This window comes from Cygnus olor, chromosome 13, assembly GCF_009769625.2.
Source record: "Cygnus olor isolate bCygOlo1 chromosome 13, bCygOlo1.pri.v2, whole genome shotgun sequence".
NCBI lineage: Eukaryota > Metazoa > Chordata > Aves > Anseriformes > Anatidae > Cygnus > Cygnus olor.
In genome coordinates, this window is record NC_049181.1 from 2,450,354 (window position 1) to 2,462,741 (window position 12,388).

At 44.0% G+C, this 12,388-nt stretch overlaps 1 protein-coding gene across 4 annotated transcripts in view; it reads right to left on the reverse strand.

Moving 5' to 3' along the window:
• RPS6KA6 (ribosomal protein S6 kinase A6) overlaps positions 1–9,353 on the reverse strand; it is a 38,359-nt gene extending 29,006 nt beyond the window's left edge. Inside the window, exons 1-2 of one of the 4 annotated variants that reach the window (XM_040572131.1) lie at positions 9,050–9,353; positions 867–926 (exon numbers count right to left, since the gene is read on the reverse strand). In XM_040572131.1, the coding sequence (XP_040428065.1) occupies positions 867–926; positions 9,050–9,130 (141 nt within the window). In that variant the 5' untranslated portion in view covers positions 9,131–9,353. Of the gene's footprint in view, positions 1–866; positions 927–3,687; positions 3,707–8,368; positions 8,692–9,049 lie in introns of those variants that run through there. The other 3 variants (XM_040572133.1, XM_040572132.1, XM_040572134.1) reach the window with 3 other exon arrangements.
• Between the last annotated feature and the right edge of the window lie 3,035 nt (positions 9,354–12,388).

Genomic DNA, 12,388 nt, shown 5'->3' on the forward strand with positions numbered 1-12,388 from the left:
TTTTGCCATCTAACTTAGTTACAGCTTGACTGGTATGTTGCTCCAAGCACCCAACAAACAAGCTCAGCAACATCCTTCTGGTTTGAGTACAGTGAAAGACCGAGGCACAACCTATTGCTCATCTCTTTGCTACCTGCAAGAGGAAGACCAGGCTGACGGTTTATTTACTTACTCCACACCAGGAAATAGACAAGCATCACATGTTTCTATCCCCAAGAGTTTATTCTCTAAATTACTTAATTAAAAAGTTATTATTTCAATACAAAGCAGTGTGTAAGATCTACTCGATACCCTCTTCCACGATCCTGCTGAAAAATACAGAAGTGTGCGCTGAAAAATGATGGCCAGTTTTACCAAAGTCAGGCATTTCACCACATAAAATTAGCCTTTAGTTTATTCCAAGATTTAGCCAGCAAACAGAACACTAATCTTCAGCATCTCCTAAAAATGCAAGTTACCAAGGCACTGGACAGGTATTAACTATCTTCTAGATGAATGTAAGCAACTATAATACAAGAAATACACTATCACCTCTTCTTTTGTGGAAAGAGAAACATTAAGCACACAAAATATAAGAGGTTTGAGGTTGAACTGAGCTAGAGAGATCTGTAACTGCGCTCTCCGGCACAGAGAACCTGTTCTCCTTAAAGCACTGCCTCATGCTGCAAACTCTCCCAAACAAGCCACTTCAGGCCCCTACCCAGATGCCATTTTTCAAAAACATCTTTGAGACAGAGCCTCTTCAGATCTGGTCAAATAAAATGACAGGTTCGAAACTTAAATAGCAGGCAATGCCTATTTTTTTTTCTTCAAAAGGAAGTAGGGCTAACAAGTGTCTGAACTGAGCGTTTATCAAAGAGACTTACATGGTAGGAATATGGTTCACCTTCTTCCATAGGCTCATCTGCCATTTTAAGGCCATTTAGCTGAAGAGGGGAAAGATGGAAAATGCATTAGACAAAACATTAAGACTAAATAATTTTGAAAAAGCAGAGTTCATAATTCAACCAATTTACATTGGATTAAATAAGTAGCACACTCTTACATAGGAGTACCACAATACACCCCACTTCATCCAACAGTAGAAAGAACGTATCGACCCCACAGTGACAGTAAGAAAAAGTTTGATTTATAGATGAAGTTCAATCTCTCCTTAAATAACAAACAATTCAATGCTGTTTAACAGCTAAAAAAACAAGAATCACAAAGGGCATGCTGTGTCCCAACATGCAAAACATTAATTATAAACTGGAAATACCTGATAAAATGGGTGAAGGCAATTATGAATTTTGCTAGTGATAATTGCTAATTTGTTTGTATGTTAATTGCTCAGCATCACTACCTTCACGTGGCACGGATCCCACACAAGAATATACTAAATAAGATACGGAAACTCACAACCACATTTTCCCCGAAAACAGAAGTTAAAGCAAGCAAGTTCTCAAACTAGGTAATGACTTCTTTTCCCTTGTACTTCCCTATTTACCTAACATACATGCCTAGAACACCGAAATACGGTACGATTACCGGCACGTGAATTGATAAAACACAGGATTACAAAGACTTTCGAAATGCCTTACAGACCATGCCCCTATTTAAGGAGGGAAAACCTGACAAACTAGTAGGGCTGCAGGGACAGGTTTATGCCATCGTGGTTGCGTCATCTAAGCAAACCCTCAACCACTTGCACTGCTTCTTCTGGAAGGACTCTTGATTTCAAGTACAGCATTTAAGAGCTAAGTCCTAAATGAATGATTTTCCTAACATAGCTCTCCAACTCCTGTACCAAGACACTAGCGCTTATTTTTGGACTACATCCTCATCACTGACGAAAGTAACCAGAGGAAGTAGTATGAGGCTTCGGTTACTTTCACTCTTCTCTCAGTTTCTATTTATTTTAACCACAGTCAGCGCGCACACTGTTCGCATTAACTGCAAGTCTGGATGAGCACGTAACAGAAGACCCATCCATCTAAACAAGAGCTGGCATATTTAGCACTTGTTTGTCATGCATACGCAGCATGCATTGCCACCTTAATCCCTCAAGGCCAAAATTCACTAGCCTATTACCCTGGATTCAGAAACCTCACATACACTACAGAAGCCAATGTACTACTTTTGCTGCACAACTACTTCTTTTTCTGCATATTCTTTTCTCAAGTTAGATATGTGGGGAGGGGAGGGGAGGGACGCCCACTATACTTAATATTGTGTGAATTAATTGAATACATCAAGGCATGATGCCAAAGTTCAGACCAGAAATGAACTCCAGCCTCATTTCAAGTGATTCACTGCCACCTGATCACTTTTCACAACTTTGTAAGATTACGTTCAAGCGTGAACCAATGTGAAGCCCACCAAAGCTGTCCAAAAACTAGTAAGGAAAAGGGTTTCCCCTCTAGGTGTTCAGAAATCAGATACAATTCTTCACTCATGGACTTAAACTTGAAATTAATTTATTGTACATTTAGCCTTATCTTTCTTTACATACCGTCAACATTTTCAAAGTTTAGTTATTTACATTTAAGCTCTGGAACAAACATCACTAGCCAAAAGAACTGCAGATACACCAAAACCAGCTCAACTCCAGACAATCAGATAAAGAACACTATCATGGCTTGAATCAGTTTTTGAACAAAAAAATCAGCGTGCAATCCAATTTCTGCAGTTTCTGAGCACGCCATGCAAGCATACTTTCAGCTTTCCGGCAAATCAAATATACTAAGTTATGGGATATTTATGGCAGGTAATCAAATGTCATCTTAATTAACAATTTCCTATCATACACTTTTCCCCCTCATTGTTGCTTGTTTTTTTTCCTGTCCAGTCTCTCTACAATTACAAAAACTGGGATGTCTGCCAGTTTTTAGTCCAAAGAATTTTATGTTCAAGCACATAAATCTACTTTTATTGCCTGACAGACACAGACAGTTACACTTCTGGCTTATTTGTTTGCAAACCCTGGTCACCAGGTCTGTTTAAAAAAATAACACACCTGTCAGATCACAACCCAAAGGCTAGTAGTTTTAAAAAATAAAAATATAAAAATGTTAACTATTCAGTTAAAAAAGAATCAATGACAAAAAGCAAATCATTACTCTTCTGCCCTGTTACTTATATTGGCCAAGTTTCACTAACTATAAGTTTCCACTCTCTCTCCTATACTATCAAAAAAAACCCCTCAATTACCAGCTTTATGGGAAAAGTACAAATTTCTGTTTCTGCAGCCATCTAGGACCTCCTTTAGTGATTTCATTATGAATATTTATACACAAAGACAGAAATTAAAATAGTTCTGTTCTTTATAAGTCATTACTTACTGAATATCCACAAATCCAGAAAGTGAATTTATTACTGAGAATTAGAAAACACCTGTCTATAGGTAGCAGGTGAAAGGAAACAAGTACTATTATTCTGAAGGAGACTTTCATCCTGGAATCATTTTGCTGTTCAGTACTCCTGAACTAAACTTTCATAATTAACTGAACATTTTCAATATTAACTTTCATTACGACACAAACTAAACTCAGACATTGAGGCGGACAGCGTCAATGCTTTCCAAATCATTTTCAAAATTCAAGTGAATATTCCACACCGTTGATCAGTATAAAAATCAACAGAAAACAATGCATAAAAAAAGATGAGAACGAAGTTGAGATCAGACAACCTGGTGTGTAAGAAACTTACTTTTCCAGAGGTGCAGGCTAAAAGACCCACTCCTGCAATGCCAAGCTCTCTCTGAGGTAATGTGGTGCAATCTGCCTTCTAATTTAAATAGCTGCAATGGGTCCCATGACTAGCTGGGCCTATACCATATTACCTTGGGAGAATATCTAAACAGCTTCCGTGGGCTAGTAAAAGGCTTAACTACTATTGTGCATGCTTTTCCTCAGATAATTACAGCAGAACAGAGGAATCCCAGAATGACCAAAGATTAGAACCATCTAAATATAGGTATTTCTTTCCATATTGACGATGTTTTAACTGTTTACACGGTAAATGTATTATGGTTTGATGGCCTATAGGTTTGACCAAAAAAACAAACAGACAAATGGTCAGTAAACGTGCCTCGCTATAAGGAAAAACAGTAGAGAAAGTAAAGTGGGTTCACTCTGTCCTGTTTTTAAATACCTTCATTACAGCATTCATACCAAAGTAAAAATAAGGAAGAAAGCAGAACCAGGAATTTTATATTAATATTATTAACAGAAGTAAGAATGTGTTATTCATCATGTATAACCTAGCCTGGCTTCAGAGAGGTACAGCTTTACGTATGGATCAACAGCAGTTTCTGCACCCCCAGGTTCCCCCTAATTTGCTGATACCGCAGCTACAGCCAGACCAACACCTCTCGATTCTCCCAAGCGAGCACAAGACAAATCAGCTGGCTTCCTATTTACAGAAGTATTTTTTCAAAAACCTATTTCAAATGTTAAGAGCATAAGCTTACATTAGAAGCCCCTCATTCCAAAGGCTTTGAAAAAAACAACTTTGGGGGGTAAAAAAAAAAAAAAAAAGTGTTGAGATGACCACATCTGTTCCTTATTTATTTTGAATTACATCTGCAAAGTTTGCATCCTTAATTTAATTAACAACACATTGGCCTACTGAATTGTGTTTCCTGAGACTGGACTAAGAAATTTTGGTTTTCTGTGTACACACACCTCAACAGGCAGAGGTTTAATTTTAAAACAATGTCTAAAAGTCTCGGTGTCAGCTCCAGGCCCCAGGAGGTGCACAGGGCCAGGGCACCCGGGACCAGCCCTGCCCAGCCCCGCTGCTAGGCTCGGCTCCTCTCAGGAGACCAGGCCGGGAAATTCCCTCACACCTACTTTAAATGGATCAGATAGAAGAGGGAGATAGAGACATCCACCTTTAGGAAGGCTTCCTAAGGCCATAATCAATTTCTAGGGAAAGTTACAAACTTGTTTTCCTGTGGCAAAGAAAATATACATTCAAACAAGCTAACAGACCTTCGGTAGCACGTAATTAGCGATTAAGAGAACATTTTGATCCTTTCCATTATCAGATGGAGAGCTACACGTCTCCCATTGGTTACAGACAAGCCACAAAGGTGGCCGTGAACACCAGGATCTGCGAGGACCAAGCTCCCTGTGCTGCTGCCTGCCAGGGAGAGGCGTGCAGCTCCGCAACGAAAGCGCGTAAAGCAGCCTCAGAGTCATTTTGTGGCAGATAAGATTGAAAACTGATGAAAACAATGTACTTCATCTTATTCCTAATGTAATAAAAAACTACATCCAGATACACGTTGAACTTCTGTACATCAGGAGGTAAGAAATCACACATTTCTTCTATTCTAGAGTTACTGGGCAGTTTCTCCAAAGCAGTCTTGCAGGAAGCGAGGTGAGCCGCCTCAGCAGAGCCCTGGCTCTTCCAGAGACTCAGAACTCCACAGCTATCTTCAAAAGTGATATAGCAAAACACTTATTCTATTGCAGCACTTTCCAGTGCATTAAGACATCCATTTTTTTCCATCTAAAAGTATTATTGTGCTTACTCCCCCCAACCCCCTTTTTAAGGCATCTTGTTCTTGTCAGTCTTTATAAAAAGTGGACATGGCTGCAATGGAAGATGGCACTCAATTCTTAAGTTTTGTGCAACTATTACTTGTTTTTTTCTTAGCATAACACTGCCTAATTGTGGAAATTTTCAGAGATGCACAGAACTAGGTAGCTGAGTCATCCACGTCACTGCCAGTAATTACTCACAAAGGAGTTATGCAACTCCTAACACTGACAAAATTCAGTGGCCTTTGACAGACCAGGATCATAACATGCTTGAAAGGATGGGCCTAAATCAAAGATATACTTACTTAAATTGATATGGACAGACTACACACAACAGCAGCAACGCTCCACTTAGGAGCATGTCTTTTTGAAGGCTGCAACTTTCAATGCAGCTCAGCTTTCTAGCTGAATACGTTCATTTCCAGTCACTTTGCTGTTCCAGCCTTGTCCTCCGTGTCACTTGCCGCCAATTAAGCAACTGGTTTCTGAAGTACTTATTTAACAAATAAACGTGTATGAAGTTGCATTTATGCAATTCACACTATTAATATTGTGAACAGCATACACTTGCTAAGTCAAGTGCAGAGTTTACTTTAAACGCGTGCAACACCACTTCTATTAGGTGAGCAGAAAACCCCAGAAGTCCTGTATTCTGCCCATTTCTGAGTAATTTCACATTTCGTCAGTTCGGTCAATAAAGTGTTAACAAGTATTCTGTTTCTTTGTAGATTGCAGTCATTTTATTAATCTGCTACATTTGTTTATAATCAATACCTCTATTGTATCTCTTTTTGACAATGAAACTAGGTATTAATCCTGTATTTCAAAAGAAAAAAGTTCACTGGATATTTGAAGCTTACGGTGTATGACACTAACCCTTTTACACATGCTTAAGGAATTCCCATAGCCACAGAACTGTTTTACAAGTGACACTGTCATGGGAACATAAGAACAGACAAAAAACTTCATGGCGCACGGTTCAAAATCAAATCCTCAGTACTTCAAAAGCAGCCCAACATGAAAAAGCACAAAATAATTCAATCTTAAGCTTCCTCCAGAAGTTCATGTTGTTTTTATGCCTTCAAGCACGAAAGTTTGTTTCCTACCTTCAAGATTGCATTCTTCCTTTGCCAACTGGTTTTAGTTCATTAAGTCGACACAAGTGCTACTTCACTGGAAACGCACTTATTTCTAATAATGTAATTCTAAATTTAGCCAACAAGCAGATTCCTCAGAGAGAATTGTTTCGCCAATTTTTCCTCCTGTGGTACAACTAATGGACAAGAGCTCTAGTAAGTGCAAATAATTTAGTCTTTAAAACACAGGACCATCTTAGTCGACCATAGTTCCTGCAAGTGCAAGGTCACCTAGACCTATCAGATCGTAAACATAGGGTTATATTAAGTATTATAAACGATAATTCATTCTATAAATGTTAAGTGAAAAATCTAAACTAAACTACCTTTGTTAGATCCCCCAAACCAACTGAATCTAAAATTCCAACAAATACTACATCTTTCCTAGCTCCACTTAGATTAAGTGCTACGACAATAGTATTTGCTAATGCAATTTGGGAACATCACAGGCAACCTGAAGAAACTGTTTTTGGTATAAATGAAGTTTTAAAGGCTGCTAGCCAAACGTAACAAGGATGTAACAAATGTGATGCCTCATTTTAATCAGAGTGCAACTGAAACAGTTTTATGCAGACACTGTTAGGTAAGCATTTCCTGTAGGGGCTTGAGGAAAGTACAATTTGAAGAGCAACTGTTGCTAACAGGGCTGTTCTGGACATCCATCCATTGCCCCATGCCGCCTTGGCTAGGTGAGCAGGACCGCAGAGCCAGGCTCCTACAGGAACGCACTGCCAAGCTCCAGGCTCTTCACAAACACCCACGGAGGCGTTGAAGATAACTCGGACGTCACCACAGTCAGCAGAACCACCTGTCTGAGCTTTGCGGTGCTGGAGCTATCACAGGTCCTCCTGCCAATCCTGCTGCCAATACAGTATTTATGGCAGAGACCGTACACAGGAGCAGCATGAACACAATATGCTGAAAGTAGCATAAGCCTTGGTGGAGGGGTGTTTGTCCAGCCAAAAAATACTGTGAGCTGGGCAGTAACCACAAAGTTTTACATTTCAACTGCAACACTTTAACTTTGTGTGTTTTAAACCCTACCATATCGCAATACTCTTGAAGAATAGCTCAGTGGTGTCAAGAACATTCTCAGACATTCAGTAATCTTCATACCTTAAGTACAGCATGCTATTTTTACAAACCATAATAGTAACAAATAAGCTTTAATACTTCTGCTGACTTTTTAATCCTTACCTTTAGCTTCACTAACGTAATTAGGATTTCTCTATTATTAAGGTACATGAACTGCGTTAAGTATTAGACCATTAAAATACTTAAAGCGTAGCAGGCACAGTGTAGAAATGCATGTCCAGTAATTACAGAGCTTGGATGTGGCACTCTGTAGACACAGCAGCAGAGAATAAAAATAAATAAATACAGAGTTTGAAATCCCATGGATTTATTCCTATTGTGAACTACTGTATTTTTCCTTTACGTGTATGTATCGACATTATCAGAGAAATAAACTTCAACAAGATCCTTCGCTGGTGATTATTTCATTCATCCCCAACCGTGCAGGTAGGCCAACTTTGTGCACTTTGTACACGGAGATGAATCTGCCACAGCCTTTTCCACTCCCGATAAGAAAACCCTACCGCATCCCAGAAAGCGAGTCCGACCAGTTTCGAGCAGCTTTATTTAGATAACATCTTCCGTGCGTCTAAACGCACCGAGGTGCAACCTCTCATTTGTCACACCTACCGACACCAGCTATGCGATCCTGCGTTTGCCATTTAGACGTGGAAAAGTTTCAATGCCCCAGCGTCGCGTCCTCCGGAGCTAACAGGGCACTGGAGCACGACCAGCCGCCCCGCTCCCCTTTGGCACCGGCTTAGGGGCAGAGGCAGGCACCGAGCGGTGCCCCGGAGGCTTCTCCCCCTCGCCCCGGTCCCCCCCGGTGGGGAGCGAGGGGTCGGCTCCCGGTGCCAGCCGCCTGCCCGAGCGCCCCGCGGCACGAAGGCGGTTTTCCACAAGTTCAAGTTAACTTTGCCGAGGCGGCTCACGAGCTCGGGGGCCGCATTTTCACCACGGGACCCCGCAGCCCAGGCCGCCCCCCCACCCCGCGCCGGGGGCGTGCTGCCTGCCCCCGCCGGGCAGCGAACCCTGCCGGCACCTCCCGAGCTTCGCCCCCGCCGCCGGGCTGCGAGGAAGTGGCGTCGGCCGCGGGCGCCGGAGGAAGCCGCGGGGCCGGGCTCTGCCCCGGCGCGGGGGGCGCGGCCGCCTGCCCTGCCCTGCCCTGCCCGGCCCTGCACGGCCCGGGGGGACCGGGAGGCGAGGAGGGAGCGCCCCGGGAGGCACCCCCGGGGGAAGCCGGCTCCGTGCCCGGCGGGCAGGTGCCCTTGTGGCGGGGAGCCCCTCGTCGCCGCCCCGGCCCGCACTGACCTCGCCGCCGCTCACGTACAGCTCCATTTTGTGGCGGGGCTCCGGCTCCTCCGCGTCCTCCAGCGGAGCGAACGGCACCATGGCCCGGCTCCGCGCCGCCGCTCTCCTCCCTACCGGGGGAGCCGCCGCCGCCGCCGGCCGCTGCTGGAGCTGCCGCTGCTGGGGCTGCTGCTGCTGCTGCTGCTGCTGGTGGTGGCGGTGCCGGTGCCGCTGCGCATTCCGCGGGGGCCGGGAGGCGGCGGGCCCCCTGCCGCCGCCCACGCAGCGCGGCGGGGCTCGGGCTCGGGCTACGGCTGCGGCTGCTGCCGGCCGGCGGGGGCGGCTCCGCGCTGCGCTCCCCCGCGCACACCCCCCAACATGGCGGCCGCCGGGGGCAGGGCCTGCGCCGCACGGGGGTGACGTCAGGGCGGGACGGAGAATCCCTGCACGGGGAGGGGAGGGGAGGGGAGGGGGCGCGGCGGGCCGGTGACGGCCGCGCGCGGGGAGCGAGAGCGGGCTGAGGGGACGTGACGGGGTTGGGGCGGCCGCCCCTCTGCGGGGCTCCGTGGACAGCCACGGCGGGGGCGGACAGCACCTGAGGGCCTGTGTGAGGTTGGGGGAGAAGGAGTGAAGGCCTCGGAGAGCGGCAGGAGGGCGTTTAATAAATAAATCAATAAATACATAAGCACAAAGGTGCCGTCGCCTCAACCCAGCGAGGCTGGCACCGGCTGAGTGAGCCGCCGTCCCCTCATGGTGGGGGCGGACAGCACCTGAGGGTCTGTGTGAGGTTGGGGGAGAAGGAGCGAAGGCCTCGGAGAGCGTTTAATAAATAAATAAATAAATAAATAATCACATAGGTGCCGTCTCCTCAACTCAGCGAGGCTGCCCCCGGCTGAGGGAGCCGCCGTCCCCTCAGCCCGCCCGCACGACCCGGGGTGCCGTGAATTCCTCTCACGAACGCCGGCAGAGCCTCCCGGGGCTGCCGGGATGCGGGCTCTCGTACCCGGTGAGGAGACTGAGGGAGAAAAGTTTTTTCGTGCGTCTATTTTTTACTTTTTTTTTTTTTTTTTTTTTTTTTTTTTGCCACTCGGGGGTGGCAGGATACGAAGGGGAGGCGGCTGCGAAGCGGGGAGCCGAGCAGCAGGACGAGCCGGGCCCGGGGGAGCCGCGCCGCCTCTCCCTGGTTACAAACGCCCGCGAGTGGGCGGCCGCCTTTGTTTCCAGGCACGGGCTTCGAGAGAAACACCACGGTATTTCCAAACCTGAGGGGGGAAATAAAAGGCCAGGGATGAAAAAATAATGTTTTCCCAGCACTGTTTGATGCTAGGAGCTGGAAAACATTAGACGGTACTACCAAAAATACATATTTTTAAGGACAGAAAACTGCCTCATTGACACCGAGTATTTATTTAAGCGCCGCACGATCTCTCGGTGAGCCCTGCCCTTTAGATAAAGCTAGAAAAGGAAGTCTCAAACTGTTCTAAATTGCCAAATAATTTTGATGAAATTAGCATGACCGAGGGAGCAAAATGGTATGCTCCATAGTCCAGAGTGCTTTCCCCTTGCTGGTTTTTTAACTCAGAAGCCAGTCGTCGAACAAACAGGTATAAGATGCCGTGCTGCTGCCATCCCTGGTTAAATTCGAGCAACCTGTTTCACAAAGCTAACCGTTACAGTCCCCTGCCACCGAGCCTGCTGAAGAGTTGCCTATTGTGAATGTGTCATTGCAGCAACAGCCAGCTGGCATGTCAGCATCTCCATTGCAAACCTATTTTTAAAGGTCTGTAACTCAACCGTGGAAGACAAATGCTTTGGACTGGGGAATGTGAACTAGGAATGTTCTCCTTCAGAAAATAAAAAGTATACGAGAAAATGTAGGACCAAAGTTACCACCTCTTAATATTGAGAGAGAATTTACATTCTAAATATAGAACTATTTAGGATAGGTCACTCGTAAACATTATTTTTGTTGTGGTAGGATAATGTGTACCCGGAGCTCTTAGAGCAATCACGCAACGGGAGAGCAGGTGATAAGCCCCAGCTTCGTGAGCCTTTGGTTCACACACTGCCACCTACCCCAGTGCCTCTGCTCCTTAGTGTTACTGGTGTACGTCCACAAGCAGCCAAAGGGGCAAAGCTTTTTTATTATTATTATTTTTTCTTTGAGATTAAATATTCATGTACTTGAGCAGTGCCGTGAAGCAGATCTTAATTTAAATACAAAGGAAATCAACTGAGAAGTGACTTTTTGAAAGTGCTTGAGTGCTCAGCAAGAACTGGTGTTTAAAATTTGTGTTGCAGGTGTTTCTCTGCATCTGACTTTCTTTAATGCCACTGAGGCTTTTCTTTATTGTCTCAAACCCTTAGAGGATACAAACAATGGCCCTGCATCCCCAAAGTCCTAACACTATAATATTTGAGAAGTTCAGAGTAAAGCAATGATTGAAGAAGTTGACATTGTTATTCGTTTCTTGTCAAAGATTACAAGAGTGAAATTGTGATACATGTACATATAATAATGGCCGATTCAGAAAAGTAGTTTCAGAATTTCTTTTACTCTAGGTTTCACAACCAAAGAAACAGAAGATATTCATTAAAAAAAGGCAACAATATGTCACTGAAATTCAAAACTTGGTGAGATCCAAAAAGAAATGGGCTTTTATAGAGAAAGAAAACATCGAAAATATAATAGCAAGTCATTAAGTTAGACACAAGGTCTTGTGTCTTGAGTTTCAAACGAGTATTTCAATAATAATATATATATAGAAATGTTTTTTATATCTGTTTTTCAGAGTATCTCATCTCGCCCATGTCCATGACTGTATGGATATCAGATCTCCTTTGGTGTGCAATTTTCAGGTGAGGATATCAGATCTCATTTGGTGCACAGTTTTCAGCTGAATACTTTTTGCATTCCAGACCCTTAATTTGTTCAGCAAGTTCTACTCATTATGTTCCACAGCATGTTGTTGTGTGATCAGCATGACATTATAACCTCTTTTTCCTCTGCTGGGTACATTTATTAGATGAAGATTTCAAAGTAATCAGTTTCTAAATATTTATTGATTTTAAAATTAATTTTATGACAAGGCAAAGTTGCTGAGAATACTCTTTTACCTACTCTAGTAGGAAAGGAATTATAATAATAATAAACAGGATCTGCAGCCAAAATTCAGTCTGTTCAGTGTCAGTAACATGAACTCTAATCATTCAGTTGTCCTTTTTGTAGACCTCACAACTGTGGCCAACTCACAGCATCCATGCGTAGCTTGCTCATTCAGTTTCTCTGAAAGTATCAGTCATACACTTGAAAATATGAAGAACAGATTATTTATGAGATAAAAATATCCCTGCAAATTT